The sequence below is a fragment of the Leptidea sinapis genome, chromosome 20 (genome assembly GCF_905404315.1).
Source record: "Leptidea sinapis chromosome 20, ilLepSina1.1, whole genome shotgun sequence".
NCBI classification, from domain to species: Eukaryota; Metazoa; Arthropoda; class Insecta; order Lepidoptera; family Pieridae; genus Leptidea; species Leptidea sinapis.
In genome coordinates, this window is record NC_066284.1 from 12,534,584 (window position 1) to 12,559,581 (window position 24,998).

At 34.2% G+C, this 24,998-nt stretch overlaps 2 protein-coding genes across 2 annotated transcripts in view; both read left to right on the forward strand.

Annotated features, from left to right (window-relative positions):
• The window catches only part of LOC126970352 (uncharacterized), a 38,858-nt gene extending 19,489 nt beyond the window's left edge, over positions 1–19,369 (forward strand). Inside the window, exon 5 of the mRNA XM_050816207.1 lies at positions 19,337–19,369. Within this exon, the coding sequence (XP_050672164.1) occupies positions 19,337–19,369 (33 nt within the window). The remainder of the gene's footprint in view (positions 1–19,336) is intronic.
• Positions 1,662–19,237, forward strand: LOC126970090 (glycine receptor subunit alpha-4-like). The gene is made up of 8 exons (XM_050815816.1): positions 1,662–1,866; positions 9,645–9,828; positions 11,798–12,024; positions 13,017–13,099; positions 15,093–15,227; positions 15,799–15,975; positions 16,954–17,159; positions 18,066–19,237. The coding sequence occupies exons 1-8, from the start codon at positions 1,769–1,771 to the stop codon at positions 18,237–18,239; spliced, it is 1,284 nt and encodes a 427-aa protein (XP_050671773.1). The 5' UTR covers positions 1,662–1,768; the 3' UTR covers positions 18,240–19,237.
• Positions 19,370–24,998: the final 5,629 nt, after the last annotated feature.

Here is a 24,998-nt window from a genome sequence, read left to right on the forward strand (position 1 = left end):
ACTTAGACCACTGAATATCAGAGATATTAACTGAGGATCAAAAAGCTCGTAAGAACCTTTAGGAATACTTAAAAAGTAAACGAAAGTGAAAAGTAATCCTAATCTAGACACAAAAAAAATATCCCAAAAGCGCCATTGAATAAAAAATTGAAAAAACTTCCAAACATTGCTCGATATACTTAGTACTATCTCAACCACATTAGGTTTGAAACAGAACAGTCGCATCAAAATCGGTCCATTCTATCACAGACTTATGAAAACAAGTTTCTATAACAAACCTCTTTTGCGCGTCGGGCGTACAAACAGTACTTCGGCACTGCGAACATTCCAACTACATTGTACGTTAATTATAACAGAATATTATCAGCATTTATATAGAAAATGTTAGCGTAGTACGAAGAAGCCACAAAAGTTATATCTCTGTCATTTAGAAGGCTAACGTTTACTTGTGTAGTCTTTTTCACTGTTAATTTATACCTCACATAATGTGGATTTTTTTCTTTTGAATGTGTGACCTGTGAGTTGTTTGAAAGTTTATTATAAGTCCCATTAATTTAAATTTACTTCCTAAGCATTATTTAACAAGGTAAACTAAAAATCTATTTGGACGAAGGTGCTAATGTTTACTGGTGAACTTAAACAAGGCGTTTTATCGATAATTATAATTTGATTACTACAAGGCAGTTGGGTATTTCAAATAGATGTTTGGATTACTTTTATTTACTAACAGTTATTATGTAGTCACGCATAACAAATACAATCACAGAATAGTGAATAATATTACATAACTTAAACAATCATTTAAGTAATTGCTGTATGCTTTAAAATTCAAAGTTTTTGAGAGTTTTTACACATTAATTCACTGAAAACATATTTTATCCTGTGTATTTTTTACCACTGTTCCATACGTCTAATATTAATTTTTGGTCTCTATTTTGCCACTATTATTCTCCAACAACAAGACGTCTAAGAATAGATCTATTTTAAAAGGCATTCATAATAACAGCGATTGATTTTAAAATTGGGAAAAGTGTCTAAATTTTGAATAGAATTTAAAAATTGTAAATTTAGAGTTTATTTTGTATAGTCGATATTTTTTTACAAAAACCAAAACTATACAGTTGTTTATAACGAATTTTCCTTAAGCTAGCCTATACATTCGCTTGCGTAATACAATTTAATGTAGGCAAATGTCCTACTAGTTCTGATATACTAGTTATAACTAGTTCTGTAGACAGCGTGACACCCTGCAACCCACGCGACCAACAATTGATCCCTTATCGATAAGAAAGTTTTTTAATTCAATTCTAATCCACTTCCTATGTTTACACTAATGGAGGATAAATTTCGAAATGCTAAAGAGTAGATATAATATTTGCATATAACCAGTAGAAATGTAAACTGTAACTCTAAAGTATGTAAATTGTAACAAACTTAAATTTGACGATTTAACAACAAACACGAAAAAAGAGAAATACTCTATATATAACATTATATAAAACAACATATAAAAAATAGGTATTGGTTGAAATAAGGGCTTATGTAGGTACTAGTTGGTATACATAACATCATATTATTTAACACCTTCAAACTATAATTCTCCGACAATGTTAAAGTAAGCCTAAAAGGATTACATGAGTACAAATAAGTCTTCTCTTAGATTATGATACAGTAAAGATTATTACGTAAACATATTTTGAACAAGACCATGCTGTAGAGTGTACAATATAGACATTCTGGGAAGCGCATAGTGAGTGTAAAATAAATTATGAAGCTGAAGGTGGATGTGTACATGCTTTCTACAATGCTTTTGTTGCTGCTTCGAATATCTGACGCTGGGAGGGTTCAAGCAGCAGTGAGCTTTCTGTGAGTACTGATTTATTTTATCATATTTCTTCCAACGCAGCAATTTCCGCGAGATATTTTATATGGCACAAGTGTTGACCCGGCAAACGTTGTTTTTCTATATATATATAAGTCCGTGCCCGCTCATTGTATCAATTGTCATATGCAATAACGTTCTATACACATAATATAAGGACATATCATTCGCAGTCTGATAGCGGAACGGTAAAAGTGTGGTTAAAGGCAATGCATGTGTCAACGCAACTATCCGAATCAAATCTGAACTGAATAAATGTTGTATATTGCTGCCTACTGACCCAGAATATTTTAAACAGCTGAAGTAAATGCGGCAATGTACCTATAGATATAGCAGTCGAAACTCATTATGTTTTAGTTTGTGGCCATTTTTCAGCTTTCAGCTTTTTTCTGTACGACATAATTTGTCTATATGTATAGAACGTCTATTCTCTTCTGTTCTTCGTAGTGTGGCATTCTGTGCAAGACACACCACAAATTTCCCAGTATCACGTTTTGGTAGACTAACTACCAAGCTGAATTATTTGTATTGCGAATATTTATTTATTTATAAGTAGGTACAATAACAGATAACAAGATAAAACTATCATCTAATAACAAGTACAGCATATTTTTATTATCCTGAGATCAATTAAATTTGTACACATCATTCACCAAATACAATAAAAAAAATAAAAAATTAATAAGTGGACACAATAGTAATTACAGTATAATGAAATTTAGTTAAATATTAAATTATTTTACATAAACTAGAAAGTTTTATAAAGAGTATTTTTAAAAATGTCTACATTTGTAAAGAATTTATCAAAATCAGCACACACTTCGTTAAATTCTCTACAAATTCTCATAATCGGGTTGTTATGCGATACATTATTATTTGAGGAATTGATCGAAAATAAACATGGAATACGCACAGATCGTGTTGGAACTTTAAAGTTTATCAAACTTAATAGATGACTATCCATAAAACTATTCGTAATGTTATGTAAGACGCACATATCAGATACCCATCTCCGTTTATCAAGACTATCAAGACTCCGTTTATGCAAGTAAAATTTACGTAAGCGCTCAGAGTATTCGGGAATTTTACGTCTAACACCCAACCTGCTACAGAGAACTCTTACAAACCGCCGCTGAATTGACTCTATTCTATCACGGTGAACATTATAAATTGGAGACCAAATCACTGAGCAATACTCCAGGATACTTCTCACTAAACCTTTTTATAATAATATCCAGGAGTTTTCCTGTTTAAATGGTCTGGCGATTCTAATAACAAAGCTTAACATCCTATTTGCCTTTGAACAAATATCATCGTAATGGCTTTTGAAGGATAAATCCGAGTCAAAGATGACGCCCAAGTCGCTTATCACATTCACACGATCTAGAACATTACCGTCGATAACATAATCATGAACAAATGGATTTTTCTTGCGAGTAAATGTAATCAGTTGACACTTTTTTATATTCAGCATCATGCGGCTACTTTTACACTACTGCCTCTCAAGTCTCGATGCCCCTTTGCAGCAATGAGCAGTCTTCTGGACCGTTTATTTTACGAAATATTTTTATATCATCGGCGTACGCCAGACACTCACATCGAATTTTGGATAATAAGTCATTTATAAATGTCAAAAAAAGCAAAGGACCTAGATTTGAGCCTTGAGGCACACCAGAGCTAGCAAGAAATGGGACTGACTCGAAGCCACTCAACGCAACTAGTTGCGTACGATTTGATAAATGATATATAGGTATTTCTTAGTCAAATTATACACTATTGATTCTAATTAATAAATTATAAACTAAAACCTTCCCCGAGACACGCTGCATCTTATAGTATAACTATTGCAATCGGTTCAGCAGTTTAGCATATATATATAGCACAATAGTTTATTATTATAGAGGCTGTGATTGAAGAGGGCACACAAGTGATCACCGCTCTCTAAACTCTGTTCCAACAACAGAGGAATCACATGAGTGATGCAGTTCTTTGCAGTGGGTGTACACGCTTTTTTTTGAAACTATCTATTCCATGCTTTCGAATCCTTATGTTACTAGGTATAACGTAGTTTCGTTTCGAAAGTTTGGTTATACGTGGCACATAGTAGATGGTGAGGACTCAAGTTTACCTGCCATACCCTGTGATTTCCCAGGGCGAAAAAGAATGGCGACTGGTGTCGTAAGAGGCGACTAAGAGCTTTTCGATGTGGGAAAGTCACGCTGCCGTCCTATGACTGGCTGGGGTATCTTAAAGTACCTTTACTCAAAGCAGAGGACGTGCCCTGCCCCAACAACCTCTGAGGATTTTTTGCCTCTTAAAAGTAGTAGGTCTTGAAGATATAATTTGAACTTCGGCACAGTAAGGGTACAAGTTTGACATCCAGGAGTGACAGCCCTGGAAATAACGCGTGTGGTTACTAATTTAACGTTTTACTAATTTAATAATCAAAGTTATCCTAAGTGTTTAAAAGTGATTTAAAGTGTTTAAAAGTTTATTAAATATGAATGACAAAATTGAAATTATGTTGAACAAGCTAGAAAAGCTTGAAAAAAATTTCGAAGAATTTGTAGGTGGCAAAAAACTCTCAAATATAGAAAACGAAAATATCGTATTGAAATCGGAAGTGGAGAAGTTAAAATTTATTATTAATCGGGACATAAATAGCAAGAAACTCGTCGTTTATGGATTCCCCGAACGCATAAACCATCGGTATGATAAACAAAGTCTGTTCGATGACATTGGATACTACATTTACGAGACATATGGGGTGGACATACATGGCTACGTAGAAGATATGTATAGAATAGGAAAATACACACATACCCGTCCAATAGTTGTAGAACTTATCAGCAAAAGGATGGTAAAGCACCTTCTCCAAACATCTCAAAATATTCGTTACCACTATAATAACAGAATACGTCTTAGTGAGTTTTTAACGCCTGAAATATATAATCAACAGAAAGGAAACCGTTCGAATCTCGCGGACACTGAGGCGGCCCCGACACCTCAATCTAAATTGCACAATTCAACAAATACACCACAACCTATAATCAACACTTCAACAGACTTAGAACACAGCACTTCATCGCAAGAGAACGTACAGCATATTAATATAAACAATAAGAAATGCAATATTACCGATGGCGTGAAATCTAAATCTACCTTCAATAAATCGCCGGGCGAGCATTCAACTCGACGTCGTCCCGCTACAAATATAGGTGAAAATATAAGTAATGTACAACGCCGAACTGATCGTGAATTAAGAAATGAGCGTAAAATGGTAAATAGATATAACTTTCGGACCTAGTTCAGACATGAACACACAAAATATTACAAACAGATCGTCAAAACAGTTAAATATCTTTTATCAAAATATGCAAAGCATCTGCAATAAAATACATCTACTTGACCATTTAACTGTTGAATTACCTAATCTACAAGTTATGTGTATCTCGGAAACCTGGTTATCTATAGAAAAACAAAAAACATTACACATAAATAATTATATCATGGCAGCTTCCTTCTGTCGTATACATCATGATGGCGGCGGTGTTTGCATATTTGTTAAAAATAATTTAGAATATTTAGAACGTGTTGATATGTCAGTTATCTCTAACGAAATGGTATTCGAAGTATGTGCAATAGAGATACCTAAAAATAATCTACTACTGATTAATCTGTACTGGCCTAATAGTAGTAGAGAAGTAGAATTGTTTTACAACTTATTAGAAAATCTCCTCATTAACATTAATAAAAAAGAAATGAATAAAAACATTATTATTATGGGAGACATGAATGTTGATTTTCTAGATGCAAAGGAAAAAAGCAGACTCAATAACCTCTTGTTGTGTTATAACTTCCATCAAAAAGTCTCAAAGCCTACTAGAATAACTCCTACAACTAAAAGGTGCATAGACCTAATTTTTACAAATTTCTATCTAGAAGGCTCAAAAATTGAAGTATATGATTTTGGATTATCAGATCACAAGGGCATCATTTTCACATTACCTTTTACCTTCCACAATAAACAGTCTTTCATTAAATTAAAACGTAAATTTAATGACTTTAATATAAATAAATTTAAAAACGAACTCGCGAATATCAACTGGGATGATCAACTTAAGCCTAACAATAACGTTAACGAAAACTATAAGATATTTCTAAATATAATTGTTACTGCCCTGAATAAATGCATACCTAAATTACTAACAAAATTTACTCTAAACCAAAATAAACCTTATTTAACACTAGGAATTAAAAAATCATGTCAAAATAAAAGATTATTAAAACGCCTTGTATCACAAACCAAAAATAAAGTATTAACAAATTTTTATAAGAGATATTGCAAAGTTTTAAAAAGTTGTATAAATAAATCTAAGAAAATTATAAATATCCGTAAATTCAGCTCAGCTGATAATAAAACACGATCCATGTGGAAAATAATAAAAAATGAAACAAATAAAAGTACTATAAGAATAAAGCAAAACATAAGTCTTAAATCTTCAGAGAATAATATTATAGTAGATCCGAAAATTATTGCTAATACATTTAATAGTTTCTATTTATCCATCTCATCAAGCCCCAAAGTAAAAAACGACAATATAGCTATAAATTCTAATAAATTAATTAATTCGTTATTTCTAAATTCGTTTGAACCCAAAGACATCTTTAACATAATAAAAAATCTTAAGAATAAAAACTCTTTCGGAATAGATGAAATCCCCCCTTTTTTAATAAAAAAATGTGCTGATATTTTAACCTACCCCTACACTAAACTTATTAATCAATCATTCTGTGAAGGATTATTTCCGGACGATCTAAAGATATCCATAATAAAACCGGTATATAAGAAAGGAAACACATCTGATGTAAATAATTACCGACCTATTGCCCTTCTACCTACATCAGCGAAGATATTTGAAACTGCAATGGCTATACGCCTAAGTAGTTTTCTGGAAAAATATTATATCCTAAATGAAAGCCAACATGGTTTCAGGAAAAACCATTCCACAACTTTAGCGATATACAAATACATACAAAAAATATTTGATTCACTTAATAATAAAAAATATTCAGTTGGCCTACTGCTTGACATGAGCAAAGCATACGATAGAGTCTCTTATGATATCTTACTAGAAAAATTATTTCTCTCAGGAATTCGAGGAATTGCCCATAAATGGTTCAAATCTTACCTTAATAATCGTTTTCAATATGTGGAAATAGAAAATACTAACTTCGAGACTGGAAAGATAGACCACATAAGATCTAATAAAGCTCACTTATCAGGATCTATTCCACAGGGCAGTGTGTTGGGTTGTATATTGTTTCTCATATACATAAATGATCTTCCTAACTTAATAGACGATGATTGTACTCTTTTTGCTGATGACATTTCTATTTTGATCCCATGCTCTAATTTAAAACAACTAGAAGAAAAATTAAATATTACAATGGACAAAATCTTTTATTGGCTAAATAATAATAATCTTGAACTTAATATTAATAAAACTAAAATTATACCTTTTAAACCTTATCAAAAATCCCCCTTAAATATATCTTATTCTTACAAAAATTCACAACAGTTGACACAGCTACACTACTGGGAATTGATTTAGACTCACACTTGACATGGAAGCCATATCTACAGAAATTAAAAAGCAAAATGTCATCTTTTACTTATGCTCTTTACCAACTAAAACGCGTAACAGATTTCAAATCTGCCATTGCTGCTTATTATGCATATGCACATTCTAGATTATCATATGGAATATTAATATGGGGAAACTGTAGTGAAATAAAAGATATATTTATTCAACAGAAAAAATGTATCAGAATTTTAGAAAATATTCAGCAGATGGATTCATGTAGACCATATTTTATTAAACACAAAATTTTAACCCTTACTTCAATTTACATCCTAGAAGCATGTAAATTTGTTAAAAAACATTCGGACTTATACTCAACACTACCAAATAACAAGCGAAATAATAGAAATTTAAACAAATTAAAAATTCCCCAAACAAGTATGTCATTAGTGTCATCGAGCCCTCACCACATGGCAATAAAAATTTATAATCACATCCCAAACGAGATTAAAAATAAAGAGAAGCCTTCTCTATTTAAAAGACATCTTAAAATTTTTTTAGTTTCAAAATGCTTCTACGATTTACCCGAATTTTTTAATAACAAGTGTGAGAATTAGTTACAATATAGTATAAGAATGTAAAAAATGTATATGACTTCTTTTTTTTTTATGTATAACGTTGCTGTGCCCTTGCAGGGCGTCACATATTGTCTACCTATTAATGTACCAACCATCCTACTGTAAAATGTGACTTGCAATAAAATATTTTGATTTGATTTGATTTGAAAACTTTCCTAGCTAGTAGCCTCGATTTATTCATCTCATTTTTTTGATATCTGGAGTTGAGAGCAGGTGCTCTAGCGCAAGCAGGGGGCACAATAGATCCTTGGTATATAAGTACATTTAAATCCTCAAATCTTATAAAAAAAGCGAGAGTCAGAGCTGCTGCCAGACTCATCCGTATTTATTTATTTATTCGGAAACCCAACAATTGCACACTAATTAATACATTAATTATAAACAAAAAATAAAATAAAAAATATTTTAGCGTAAGATAACTTACAGGATTACACATTATTCATTAGCTGTTATCTTCCTTTCCATGTTATGCAACTTGGATTATAATATAGTGTACTTCAATTATTTTCACAGCATCATGACGTACGGTATTTTACTATGGGGTCATGCTGCTGGCATTGATATTATAGTGTTTGCTCTGCAAAAGACAGCTGTTCGTGCTATATATCAGTATGGTTATAGACAGTCTCTCAAAGAAAAATTGAAAGAAATAAATGTTATGACTGTTCATTGTCAGTACATTTATGAAAATTTAAGATACGTTCACAAAAATCGTCACCTTATTGCTCTTAATAGTGACTTTCATTATTAAACCACTACAAATAAGGGATTGCTTGTAACTATTTCTAGTAGGCTTCATAAGATACATAATAGCTTTAAGGGTAAATGTATACACTTTTATAATAAAGTTCCAGCTACTGTTCAGGTATTATCTATAAATAAATTTAAATGTTTTATTTAAAAAATGGCTCTGTCGTAAATCCTATTACTCCATAGCTGAATATCTAAGTGATCGGACAGCCTGGGTCTAGATTATGATTATTTTAATAGCAATGACAGTACAATATTCTACATTTTTATTAAAAAGAGCGCAAAATAAGAATGCTGGGAGAGTTTCTTGGGCCTCTACTTCTCTCTCAGAGCGCCATTTGTTTCCGAATGGTAGATTTTATATAACATATATATGATAGCGGTAATTAAACGCCATCATCACCACCTGCAGATGACGAAGGCGCGGAGCCACCTAGGAAGAAAGTTCGTTATATATCCTTAGGGACACAGTATATTTAACAAACGCGTACAAAACTGAGCATAGCTTTTTGCCTCATGTCGGAGTATGTATGTTTGATAGGGAGTATGACTGCTGTCGTCGTCTCGGCAATCTTGAGAGTCGGGACCTGTCTACTGGCTGCATGTAGATATTGAGGACCGCATCCGCATCTATGCGTGTGTCTATAGGTCCCATAGTGGTCAACTGGTAATGCAGAAACGGATCATCTCCGTATCATCATACCTCGTCTCTTATCAATGAGTCACAATAATTTCATGTACAACCTTTCTATAATATCAACTGTTCACAATTTTACTGTCGTTTTGCAGAGCTAACTCAACATATCAAGAAATTGAAATAAAAGGAGAATCGAGTCTCTCTCTTCGTGATATTTTGCCCGTGAAAGCCAAGTATTATGATAAAAACAGAGCACCTAAACTTCTTGGTCAACCGACTATTGTCTACTTCCATGTCACCGTTCTGTCTCTGGATTCTATTAATGAGGAAAGTATGGTAAGCAGCAAGGCATAACATACTATTATGGATACTCATATAAGAGTACCATATAGAAGACAGCAAATAAAATTTTAATATTGCAAAGAAGTGGATGAACGAGTAATGATGGTAGGTGATCAACGTCGCCCATACACTTTGGAAGAATCAGATTAATCACTCGAGCATTGTCGGCATTTTAAGTACCAGTAGTTGAAATCCACCCACATATTATGTTAAATTGCGAAATCCCACCCGAATCATGTTGACATCTGGCATTCTAGAACCGCGCGTTTTACGTGGAACTTCGTTTTAGAGTCAATATGTATGACCGCTGCAGTTTTCTCGAATCGATACAACTCAGGGTCCTTCAAGCTTAAAACATGCTCCCAACTTAAAGGCCGGCACCGCTTTTCTTGACCCCTGGTATTGCGTCTGTCCATGGGTGATTGCACCACCACTTCCCATAACGTGAGCCTCTATGGCCTATATAACCTATATAGCCTCCTGCATGTCATTTGATGGTACTTGTACATCACCTGAGAAATTAGAAGGTCATAGCCGACTTAGGGGGGTTTTTTTGTGATTTTATCCAAGTGTGGAAAGTGACGTCATAGTAACACCAAGTCATTACGACGACGCGCACATGTTAATGTCCTTCCCTGTTTTATTGTGGAAGGGATTAACCAAAAATATTAGTATAACATAAATAAATAAATATAATATAATATAATATAAAATGGCCATAAAATTTGATTGGACTTGAAAGATATTTCTCCGAAAACAGTACTGTGAGAGACCTACCACATTATTAATTCGTCACGCTTCATCATCATCTCAGCTGAAAGAAGTTCACTGCTGGACAAAGGCCTCTCCCAAATATCTCCACGATGATCGATCCTGCGCTGCCCTCATCGAATCTATCTCTGCGATCCTTTACCAGATCGTCGGTCCACCTTGTAGGAGTAGCCATTGGTAACGCTTATTCTAATAAAATAATGGTAACGTTTCTATTCGGATTCTCTACTTTTTTATTCTATCAAGCTTTTCCGATGACCGCTGTAAATTATATTGCGAAATTGGAATATATGTATTCTTTAATATTAAATTTACATTAAAAATACACAAGGATACAAACGATTCAATCATTAATTATTATATTCTAACTGCTGTAATCAACGGAAATATTACGATTTTTATCAATTTCAATGACATTATCGAATTCCGCATAAACAATACAGTTAATACGTATTGATATATTATGTTGTTATATTTATTATTCAAACAAAACAAATCTTATAACTATATTTACAATATTACGACTACATAAAATTAAAACTATCATTACGTACCAAGAATACTGGCAGCATTATCGCGTTGGATAGCAAGGCTGATCCGTTGACCGAAAATGACCGTTGACCGTTGTATTTTATATGATGCTTATCATAAGAGCTTTACTTTTCCTGCTCTTCCATAAAAAACAAATAGAGCATTGCAGAGGTAACTAAATATAATATTATATTACCGAAAAAACGAAACTTAAAATCATTTATATTTAAAACATGGTAATTAACTTTGACTAAAACATCCCTCACTGTTATGATACAAAATAAAATAATCTCGTTACAAACACTCAAAATAACTACCTGAGAAACACCTTTTTAAAGTCTGACTTCTAGTCTAACCAGTGGGTGGCTCCTTTGCACAGGATGCCGGCTAGATTATGGGTACCACAACGGCGCCTTATTCTACCATGAAGTAGTAATGTGTAAGGATTATTGTGTTTCGGCCTGAAGGGCGCCGTAGCTACTGAAATTTTTGGGAAAATGAGACGAGCACAATTGTAGTGCCTCTCAGAATTTTTGGGTTTTTCAAAAATCCTGAGCAGCACTGCATTGTAATGGGCAGGGCGTATCAATTACCATCAGCTCCAACGTCCTGCTCGTCTAGTCCTTATTATTTAATGTTGTATTTAAATTGTACTTTTCAGACTTACGTTGCCGACATATTCTTGGCCCAATCATGGCGAGATCCTAGGCTTAGATTACCAGAAAATATGCATGAAGAATACCGGATACTTGATGTAGCATGGTTGAACAATATCTGGAGACCAGACTGTTTCTTCAAGAACGCGAAGAAGGTCACTTTTCACGAAATGAGTATACCAAATCATTACTTATGGTTGTACCATGATAAAACCTTGCTATATATGTCCAAGTAAGTATCTGAAAATTTTGCTCACACATATTATATTTAATCTTGTATATACGCTTTTATTAGTTTGATATGTATCTATGTAACAGAATATTTGAACATAATTTTTAACCTTTTAAAAATGTCGGATCTTAATGAAACTTAGTATACTTATCAAAGACGAAGACAATTAGATATTTTTTATAGCCTGTTCCACTTTTATTAACTTGGTATGAAATTTATTTGATTGTGACTCTTTGAACGTCATTTCCGACCCCTTCATAGCGACGTTAATTTGGAAATTTGAATATTTGGTGACTCAACAACAACAACATACCGAACCGATGGTAATGCGATAATTTAAATGGTCTGTCCCACTATCCTTACCAGGGTCTCCAGAATTTGCGGTTATTTTATGTCCGATGGTGGTACCTTTGTGCCTAAGACTGAAGCCGCGTACTAAGCATACACCAAAAGGTCAATTATTCGTTGCTATGAAATGATCATTGTTTTAAGACCATAAAAGCAAAAATGAGGTTAAAATAGTTAAAAATCAAATAATACACAATCATTGTAAGCCAAGCTAAAAGATAGAGAAGTATTTTCAATAAATTTTATTTATTTTATTTTGGCATCAAACAGTCACAATATTACAAATTTAATGTTATATAATTACAATAAATTTATAACAGGAATCGTGTGATAAACAATAAAAATAAATTGAATAAATATAATAAATTTTATTAATTTGTTACTAGCGTATATAATTTGGTACAATATTATTATACAATAATATTATTATTATGTGGGGTTTTTTGTCTTTTGAGCCGACGTTCGAGGAATTTACTGCCCCAACGTCCATCTGTCCGTCGAGCTATGTGCCCTGCCCACTGCCACTTCAGTTTCGCAACCATCTGGGCTATGTGACTTTGGTCTCCTACGGATCTCCTTATTCGGAGGATGCGCTACATAATATGAAGTAATGGCCAAATGGCAGTACAGAATTTTGTTTTCAGGCTGACGTTAGTTCTATCGTGCGCGATGAAGTTTGAGTCATATCCTCATGATACTCAGAGCTGTTCTATGATGATTGAGAGCCGTAAGTATTGCCAGTAGAAGAGAATTTAGATTTGTCAGAAAAAGACATGTTTTACCATTTTGAGAGGATTAGTGAAGTTAGTTTGAGTACATAAATTTATAGAGCGATTTCAAATGAATGAGTGTTAGAAAACTTTGTTCTATGCGTAAAAATTAGGATCTGATTGGGCTTGCACTAAAAAGGGCTCAGATCTCAAGTACTCTACTATCTACGTACTCCTACAACAAGAAATCTGAAATAAAAGAGTTGATTTTAGATTGAAAATTTCTTTTGCCAAATTTAAGTCCACTTAAATTACAACAAATAATGAATCAACAACCAACGTAGCTTCGATTTATTAAGTGAATGGGCGCATGGTGTTGGTCTTGTGATAAACGCATCTAAAACTAAAATGCTACATATACATAGTTCACATAACAAGTCAACGTTGAGTCCAAACATTGTTGCCCATGACCACCACTGTCTCCATCATGCGCGTACAGATTGCCAGTGTGAGCCATTAGAGATAGAGACTTACTTATGTATATAAAACAAGTGGCAAATGGAGGTTTGTAATCTCAATACGTAGTACTTGGAAGAAAAGGCGTACAGGAATTTCATTATTTTTTCTGTGTATTTATGCTGCATCAAACACTCTCAATGCCACATATATGTATATAAAATAATTCTATAATAGTAGGCCATTGGGGCGGCGCGCCGCCCACATTAAGTAGTTTTACAGCAAGCCTAGCCCGATTTTCTTAAACTTCTGTAGCTGGCCACGTGGGCTGAGGGACACTTCGAAAACTTTACCTGCAGACCGCGTGGTCCGCTGTGATCCCACAACTTCAAACAAATTTATAGAGCGTGGCTTGCTAGATAAGGACTTGATTTTGGTTCCATTGAATTTTTGAATAAAAAATCATCTAAATCAAAAAAATAAATAGCGAATTCGGATATTTTGCTAGTACAAGGTTCAAATTAAAGTAGAAAAAACTCGCATGTAAGTCGAAACCAAATATTTTTTTGAGAAACATAAGAGTTATAAATAAAACACAAAAATGTAAATCAATTTATAACAATATCAATTTCTTTTGATTTGCATATTAATTTCTCCATAGAATTGGCCAAAATTAGTGGGTTGTGATGGGCACTTTACGCATACGGTATTCACAATTTTAGTTTTGTCTCTACCATCTTTTGCCGACAGTCCAGCACCTTGATTTTTTTTGTAGCAATAAATACTCTCTGCGTCGTACAAGACGACTTCTGTGATCACTCAGTATTGGTCTACCAAATTGATGGTCTTTTTGTACACTAGGTAATGGATTCGATCTGGTTGTAATCCCTAACATTTGACGACATAAGCTTTATCTAAAGTTACAGTGCATTTTTTACTGTTCAATGAGTCTTATACATTATGCAGGCATTCGTAACAGCTGTTGAGAGTAACATTAATTCTGTTGCTAATTTCTGAAACCAGCGGACGCTTATCCTTGCTGAGTTGGCATAACTTGCAATCTCTCTCTCCAGGCTACGTAGGCAGTAGGCAGCAAACTGACCTTTCTACACGCATGGCGTGTTATGGAAATACCAACATGCATTTTTGACACCGAAATTGGCGCGCAAATTGGGGTATGCGTGCGGATCACATGGCTTGCTAGTAAAAACAAACAAAATTAGTGGTGGCCTGCCGAATTAAAATTTTGATTTTGGCATTGAGAGTGTTAAAATAAAATAATGCACCTAGAAAAAAATTTATGAAGTAGGTTAGTGAACCTACTAAGTTTAAGATACACAAACAATTTAGCGCTATTGCTTTTATAATTATAAATTACAATCAACATTTTCAAAATTACATTCTTCTACAGTAAACTTATTTCTTCGGTAGTAGATTTTTATTTTTATATATGACTTGGGAAATATTACTGGAGGTTATATTATATGCTATGTGATTATGAAAGCTTCAGATTTTGTAATTTCTAAAAATACTTACTTATATTATTCTTTTCAGTTTCTCATACAGTGCATGATTTGGTGTTTATTTGGAACGTGACTGACCCACTGGTAGTCAACCCGGAAATCGAACTGCCACAACTTGACATCTCCAACAATTACACTTCGGATTGCACCATTGAGTATTCTACCGGTTAGTATATCGTATATTGAGCGGTGTCATTGAATGTGTGAGGATAAGAGATTTTTGTTTAGCAAACTTGCTTGCCAAAGGCTATTGGGGTATTTAAAAACTAAGAATAAAAATGCACTGTAATATAAACCAACACATATATTTAACACAATTTTGAAATTGAAAATAACTGAGTGGCACAACAAATTTTGCTCGTCACCTTGAGACAGAAGGTGATAACTCTCATTTGCCCAGTAATTTCACTAGGCCTTTAACTAATTGCGCTCGTCACCTTGAGACAAAAGGTTACAAGTCTCATTTGCCCAGTAATTTCACTAGTCTCTCAAACCAAAACACAATAAAGCTTACACATTACTGCTTCACGGCGGAAAAAGGTGTCGGTATGGTACCCATAGTCTAGCCGGCATCCTGTGCAAAGGAGCCTCCCACTGGTAAATACACTAAGCCACCTTTTACGACACCCTTGGGTCTGGGACTTCCCTATTCATTTTATGCTCCGGGGAAGTACAGGGCAAAAAAGAGAGGTGCTATCACCATCGAGTGAGTTTCAATCATGTTGCTTTAATTCCAGGTAACTTCACCTGCTTGGCTGTTGTGTTCAACCTGCGTCGACGCCTAGGATACCACCTTTTCCACACATACATACCATCAGCTCTGATCGTGGTAATGTCGTGGATATCATTCTGGATCAAACCTGAAGCTATTCCAGCCAGAGTTACTTTAGGCGTAACATCACTTTTAACCTTAGGTTAGTTAATTTAACTTTAGCGTTCTTAATGCCACAAGACGTTTTATATTTTGTTTCGTTCCTTGACATAATAAATAGGACTTGTAATGAAGAACTCACATAAAGTTCAACTTTTGAGTTACCGTACTGTTATAGGTTGTTTTAAAAGTTATAGGTCGTACTATAAAAGATGTGAGGGAAACATAAAGGTTTATTAAAGAAGATTAGACTTAGTAATTGAGCCTTAATGAGTATTCCACATTTTTTGTTTATACACCTAATTCAAATGAAAGCGTACGTGTTCATTTTCTTCGGGCGGATAGCGACATTTACGATTGTAGTAAATGAATTTTTAGATTATGTTAAGAGGAAAACGCATCGTACATATATTATAAGTAATTTAAACACTTCCCCAGCCTTGTAGTAGTTATTTATAGTAGTCCAATGGCGAAATGGAGAGGAAGCTATTAAATCATGAAAAAAGCCTTCAATCTTGCAACGGTATACCAAGTTTTGGAGGTCGACTTTTACCAACAGTTGAATTATTTTAGCGTCCTTTATACATCGAATTTTTCGAATATCGATTCATTATCTTGCTGTAAAAATGCTTAAGAGAAAACATTGTGTGATTCAACAGAATAATGATTCAAAATTTATTAGTTAGCATGTAAGTTTATAAAATTTAGTTTTTATGTCACGTTACTTTTTAGTTTGCTACCAATAAAAAGTTTTGCTTTATATAAATCTTAATATTTATCGTGCCGTCACCAAATGGCCCAACAGAAGACCAGCGTTGGTTTATGCTGGTGCAAACATGCTGAGTTAGGACAATTTTTGAATCGTATAGAGTAGAAATGTTTCAGACATTTTTTTTGTTTGTCTATATCATAAGTCTCTATTATAAGTTTCTTTTATATATTTCGAATTTGTGTACTACTTATACGTTTAAAATAAACATTATTTATTTTCTCTCTTTTAATATTCTGCTTATATTTTCAGCAACTCAAAACACACAGTCACAACAAAGCCTCCCCCCAGTATCTTACGTTAAAGCTATAGACGTTTGGATGTCATCATGTTCGGTATTTGTGTTTCTGTCACTCTTTGAGTTCGCTGTGGTCAATAATTACATGGGACCGGTGGCTACCAAAGCTATGAAGGGGTATTCTGATGAAGATCTTTCCAGAGATTTGGATGCTTTCAAGGTAAGCTATGTAGTATATGACATTGATACAACTACATCGGCAAAATTAGAAGAACGTTGCTTCATAGTTGAATAAGTAGACAGTTATGATGGTTCAATAGCTATATTTGACTCAATTATAATTTTTTAATGTGATATATAAACAAGAACTTAAATAATCTAGGTTCCAGTATCAGTTCCATCTATTTCACCACATATAATGAAAAGAGCATTGAATCATGGTTATCTTCTAGCGGTTTAATACTTTGGCGTAGTTGCCAAAGTGTTGTTGTTGTAAATTTCACTTCTGGAAATTACTATTACAAAATGCGAAATTTCACCAGCACTACCGAGCGTTTCTGCTTGAAAAGAGAATATATTGCGTAGGGACCTTCAAGAGTAGAGCATACTATTACTTCAAAGCTAGGTCGTTAACGCATCTCCTGGCTCATAGTATTGCGGATGTCTATGACAGCTACTTTTCACATTCAAAATAAGACGCTAAGATAGAAATAATATTCTCTTAATTTTGCCAGTGTGTGCTTCTATACAAGTATTCCTTGACTCAACGATTGCGTTGACTTGTAAAGATTCTTTAACTTGCAAAGATTGGACGGTTACAGTTGACAGTTATAGTTATGAAGCCATCTAAAAATTGTCAATTGGTGCAACACATTTATGCTATTGTCAATGTTAAAAGCGAACTGTCAAAAGTTTCGAATAAAAATACGATATTTACTTGATATAACACTTTATAACTTTAACTATGCCAAGGTATACGATGATGCAACCAATTCCGCAGTTTATTTTAAAGTCAGCATTACTGTTAACGTTAAATTTGACTTAAACCTTAACTATAACAGCTATTATGATGCAAGTCAACCTAATAATTTTATTCTTCTTAACGAACCTAAAATTTTTTTTTCAGCACATATTCCCGAACACAGTGGATCCCCGTGAAAGTGCATCGGCCTCACTCCCTCAGTACGAAACCTTCTGCAACGGAAGAGAGACAGCAGTATACATCGACAGATTCTCTAGATTCTTCTTTCCTTTTTCATTCTTCATACTGAATGTTGTTTACTGGTCAACATTCCTGTAGTGTTTAACTACAATTTCCAAATATTAACACAAATTATTGTCACATAAAAGTAATGTAAGTAATGGACATGGTTTTACAGTGGCTTTGTCTAATATATGTTCCCTATATTTTGCAATTAATTAACATTCTGATACGGTCTCTCTATTATACCTAGGTCTGTACTTAAACAAAAAAGTAAATTTTTTATCAGATTTAGATCAAATTTTCACTACCAGAAGCGTTGTAGAGATTTTTGTTGAAATTATACAACTATATTTTTTTGATTTTATTAAGGGGAAAATATTATTTTTACCACATCTCCGCCGAAAGTTACCTTTTTTTAGTAAACTTTCCCCAAAACCCAATGCGTTGTGGTTATAACGTAAATTGAATAGGTAATAAAAAATCATATATCCAAAGAGTAGATCTTTCAGACTATACTATGAGAATAGATTCAAATGTTGTGAGCCTTCTTGAGTGTAAATTCCGCTAAGATTTGTCTTCAACGACACGTGTTTCGCATCCTCACATCCTCAGGAGATGTTGCCAAAGTTGTCTCGTGCCAGGATTTCCTAAATAAAACTAAAACACCTAATTCAATAAATTATCAGAATAGAGGCAAAATATTTTTGTAAGTCCTATGACAGTTAACTTAAAAAATACGCACATTCCATTTTCAAATCTCAGGGTAACAATCTCGCACTGCGATAGGGTCGATGACAATATATCACACAACATTTTTTGCCTATATAGGCTAATTCCACAAATTATTCCTGTAAAAGCAACATTATATGGTAATCCATAACATGAAACTACTTCTCACATATGTGTATTTAGTGGAATAGCTAGCGAATCTGAATCAAACAAAACAACCTTTTGTGAATAACTGTTATACATTTAGCTTCTTTTAAAACTATGTTTACTTAGGTTTACCTGTGTGTTGGTTAATTTTGATGTGAAAAACATTATGCTGTTCAATTTTTTACTCTGCCATCTGAAATAAAATTATGTTAACGGATTATGTTGTCTTTTAACTGAACCTGTTTCTTAGAATTGAACCTTTTTTTATTTTTATTATTAGGCTTACCTGATGGAAATTAAAAAACCAGCTACTTATGGAGATCGGAATTGCCAGTGCTCAAGGCTTTTGAGATGGGAATATGTTGGGCTTTAAGGTCCCTAGGCTCGGCAATACAAAAGCCGGCAAATCATTCCACAAAGTAGCTGTGCGTGGTAAAAAGTTTCTAGTGAAACGCGCGGTAGTGAAATTCTGGTAATTTCAAAATCATTGACAATAGGTTCCAATTCTATCCCCGTTTTGCTCTAGATTGGTATTCTCCTATCATTTTCCTAGACCGTTAACTGAATTGAAGCCGCGCATCAACTACATTTGAACGACAAGATCGCTCGCAGTTACTGATATTGTTCTACCAATATCTTAAATAGGTACTTCTACTCCTATTATAAGTGTTATCCATGCTCTATTAAATGATGATTGAAGTTATCAATTCAACCAAAAGTCAAATTTTTTGTTGTATTTGGAAATTTGCTTTATCTCCCAGCAATTGACTTTCCATCTTATTAGGAGAATACGCATCATACGATTTCCCTAAATCGGAATGTTACTTCATCACAAGCGGAGCTGAACCGTAAAACAAGAATACGAAATTTAACTTTTTGACGTTCATATTTTAACGTTGACGACGTGACTCGTTCTAATTCAAAGGCGTCGTCTGGCACTCCGATTCAGGGAACTACTGACCTAACCATTGTTGATTAATGTTTCAAGTTGATCATGATGTGCGGCTTACGATTTGGTCGATCGGCTCATGTTGCAAAGCAAACCTTGTAAGGTAGCATTTTTCCAGGTCTAAACTATTTTGAGTGGGTGCTTGATATAAATATTTTAATTTTAAATAGCGAATGCCTTGTGATGCCGTATACATATTGGCGTATTTTTAAGGCCAGTTGCTTAACTTCATACAGGTGAACATACGGATGTATGTGTGGTCTGTGTCAAGTGATCACCGCCCACACATTTTTGCAACACCAGAGGAATCACAAGAGAATGTGTAATGTGTATCCATTTTTATAAAAGTCGTATGGTTATATTACAACACTGCGCATGGAAGCTCATTCCACAGTTTGGTTGTGAGTTGAACTTTAGGGACTTTCAAGCTGAGAGAATACTCTTATCTTAAGGGCCGGCAACACATCCCTTGACCTTTGGTGCTGTTGATGTCCATGGGCCATACCTAACCACCTCCCATCATGTGAGTCAGAGGATAAACTGGCAAGAGCCCGTTAGCCCCCTCTTAGATATTAAAATGTGGCTGAAAATTAAAAAAAAAATGAGGTTAGAGCAATAGAGAATAGGGAAGGGGGCATAATATGAATAGGGAAAATCCCAGGCCCGAGGGTGTCGAATGAGTGGGAGGCTATGTTACACAGGATACCGGCTAGATTATGGGTACCACAACGTCGCCTTTTTCTACCGTGAAGCAGTAATGTGTAATAATAATTGTGTTTTGGTCTGAAGGGCGCCGTAGCCAGTGATATTAATGGGCAAATGAGACTTAACAGCTTATGTTCAAAGGTAACAAGCCCAATTATTGTAGTGCCGCTCAGAATTTTTTGGTTTTTTCATGAGCCATGAGCGGAACTGCATTATAACGGGTAGGGCGTATCAATTACTATCAGCTAAACGTACTGCGCGTCTTATTCCTTATTGTCATATAAATAGAGTGGCGAAGCTTTGTGTACTGAATGCGAACGAGTTGTAAGGGATCAAAACCAGCCATACAAAACCATTCGTTGTTATGTAGGCAAATCCATGAAACCAAAACAATGCGAATATAATAACATATGCACGTCGACATTCGGGTACCAACAATAAAGACTATTTAAAAGGCGAGCCGGACACAGACTGTTGCTACCACAAAATTAGACATACGATTTAATCACATAGCGTTTAAGTCTAGGGTTTCTGTAAGTGCGTTAAGGGAAAGCTGTATTGTAAAATTAGGAAGAATTAAATAATCATTGAAACAGTTAATTCTTTTGACATTGTCATGACATGTATATAAACAGCAAACTTGAAGTATATATTTGTACCTGAGGGTAGCGCAGGACTGATCGTAGTGGAAATCTTTTTGGGAGGCCTTTGATCAGTAGTGGACTTATTCTGGCTAATGATGATGATATATTTGTAAAGCAAAATAATAATTTACATTAAAAGGCCATTGAATTAAATCCTCGTTTCAACCGATTACCGGATAGACTAATTAGTTATTGACCTAGAACAATACAAACTGTACTTAAATAGTAGCTATGCAATTAAAATTATACAAACGTAAATCGCTAGAAAAACCTACCTCAGAAACGACTAGTATAAATTTAGGATGTAGACCGATAATGTAATCCAAACATCCGCAACACCAGGGGTCAAGAGATGCTTTGCCGGCCTTTGATTTGAGAGTATGTTCTATGCTTGAAGTCGTATCGGTTCTGGTAAACTGCAGCTAGTAATTGATTCCACAAAGTGGCTGCGAGGCGAGAAGTACCCCGCCAAATGCACGGGGTTCTATGCCATATGACATCAACACGATGCTGGTGAAATTTCGCATTTTTACGTATTGTACGGTAGCGGAATTCAGCTACTGGTGATGTCAACCTGAACAACCCCGTGATACATGCGGTAGAAGATGCAGAGAGAACCCAGATCTCTACATAAAGGAGTTTTCCGAAGACCTGTTTCACCTGATTCCTGCCACCGAAAAAAAATGTGGGCAGCGCTGATCACTTAACACCAGGTGACCCGTATACTCGTTAGTCCTCCTTTTCCATACAAGAAAACCGATTGTCGATGATGCGAGCCACTGTTCTTTGTATGCGGTCAAATGGATGAAGCTGATACTGGGGAGCAAAGGCTCAGAGGTGAGAACAGTACTTACATTAGAATATAGTTGCAGGCGGTGAATTGAAGTGAAGTACAGTGTTTAATGACATTGTTCCATCGCTGTTCGAACAGGCAAGTATACCACTAAGTAACAGTATCGACTGAAATGATAAAACATAGACAAGATTATAATAAAAGATATACATACTTATGTGAAATATTTGTATGCTCAAATCGGGCACGACTTGGAGAGCTAAAATGTATTATAGAAGATCTATAATATATTACTCTTGTCAACAAATGAAGGTTTTACTTACTCATTTTCGGAAGAGTGGAAAAAACACCTTGGACAAACTTTTCCTCTACATTGTACTTTCAATATTCTTCTTTCATCCAATGGTAATAAATGTCCTCTTTAGACACGTTGGGCACTTTTTTAGATGGATTTTTTGGATGAAAATCAATTGAACTCGTGACACTGTAAAAAAACACTTCATTTCTTACTAAAATATTTCATGTTGACTCAAGGTAATTTTATTTATTTATTTATTTAAAAATACAAAGGTATTTTTTAAGTTTATAAAGTAATATAAAAGACGAGCTTCTTCTTAAAGCCGAAATCTTTTATCGAATGCTAAAACGATTGCCGAAAATCGTGACACAATTGTATATATTTGCATACAACACCGAGCGTCTAGACTGTACGTGACTGGACTTGGATTCGATTCCCAGACGTGCAGGCGGCTGGCGGATGCAATGCAATATTTTGGGCCTAGTTGTTGACTTTAACGATGGTGAAATATTTGTTGATGTTAATATTGATCGTCTTTGAGATTAATTTTAAATGAGGATTGAATGTAAAGACCTGTCTAAAAAAGTGTGTGTGTGTCTGTAGTGTAAGTTGGCGTAAGAAAACAAAAATCCTTTAAAATATTCCTTGTGCTATTTTACATTTGTAGAAAGAACAATAATCCTTTAATTTTGAAATAATACAAACAGTAGTTGCTCTAATAATAACGCATACTGATATTGATCTAGTTTAGAAAAATATTGATCTGGGGTTGAAAACCTTGTCAAATCCAAAGCCGTCGAGAGCAATTCTATGGAAAAATGATAACTGATGTCTCCTCTCAAGGGCCTCTTCTTTATTCTGTACTTCATGGCCTAACTTAAAGAGACGCTATTTAAATTTTCTAGATTTCTAATTATGTGGTCTGATGACAGATCTCTTTTATAACTATTTTACTTATAATATTACAATACCCGAAACATGATTTGGATACATTTTCTCGATGAATAATATGCCAGAGTAGATCATATCGCATCATATTTTCACCGTTTTTTTTAACGTAGTTCCTTGGGACGATGCAGAGGGGTACCCTAATCGGGAAAAAACGTCCGGAACGTAAGATTATTATTATTTACTAACTGACCCCATAGACGTTGTTCTGTATATAAGACATAAAATAATGTTTTTTTTATGAATTTGTCAATAATATATCATAACATCAAGAATTGCTTCGTAAAAATGCACTCTGTTGTTGTAATGAAATTGTTTCACAGCATAACTGTCAAACCGTTGCGTCAATAAATTCGACGGGGTACGCATCAATGGAAAAACAAATATGTTCTTTTTATTTAATTCCGAGTACTTTCCTATTTATTCATCTTTTAAACCTTCCCTGTACTTCCACGAATAATTCAAGACCAAAATTAGCCAAATCGGTCCAGCCGTTCTCGAGTTTTAGCGAGACTAACGAACAGCAATTCATTTATATATATATAGATATATAAATAATTGACAAGTAACAATTATTGACATTAGACACATTTCTGACAAATTACATTGATTGTTTATTTTATTTATTTCGAGCATTGGTAACAAGGAAAAACCAAACCAAAATAGAATAAACGAATACTTAAACCATATTTAAATAGGTTTATAACTGCAAAATTACATTGATATAAAAAAAACATGCACATTATGTATACCTTTTTGATGTTATTAAAGATAAATTTCCTTGACTATTACGTTGCGCGCGCACAATGACATCTAAAAATAAGTTTACAGAAATTTTCTTACGTTTGCGACATCAATTAATTTATCGGTTTCTTCGTCCATTATTAGGACAGGCAAAGGATTCAAGCCAATTCAATAATTAATTTCACGATTTTTACAATATTGTTCTTTCTACAAACGTAAAATAGCACGACGACGAAGTATAACTTCTTGCGTGCATACATAAGTATACACACACTTTTTTTATTTTAACAGTAGAATTCAGTGGAAACTGCCCATTTTTTTAAGTAAATGATTAAAATTAATGTTATAAAGGAACTTCGTTCCTCTCCGGTGTCTCACGACACCACACGGTTTTTTTTACTAAATATAGCAATCTGTATATATTTATATATATATATAAGAGATTTCCACGTATATAGTCACTCATTACGATATCTCTGGAACCATTAGAGCTAAAGACTTGAATTTTGGTAGGAATATTCTTTTCACCGAGTAGATGTCAGCTAAGAACGGATTTTACGAAATTCCACCCGCAAGAGTTTTTTTTTATTATGAACAGAACAACGTCTGTCGGGTCAGCTAGTATTATAATATACAGAAATAAAATTTCTTAGATATATTTAATTAAATATTTATATTTAATAATCAAAAATTAAAAAAAAATATTATGTCGCTTAGGTAAATTGCTTCTGAACTTTTTGTACTTGTTATCTTCATTTCAGCCGGAAGACGTCCACTGCTGGCAAAGGCCTCTCCTAAAGATCGCCATGACGATCAGTCCTGCGCTGCCTTCATCCAACCTGTTCCGGCGATCTTGAGCAGATCGTCGGTCCATCCTGGGGAGCCTACCATCACTACG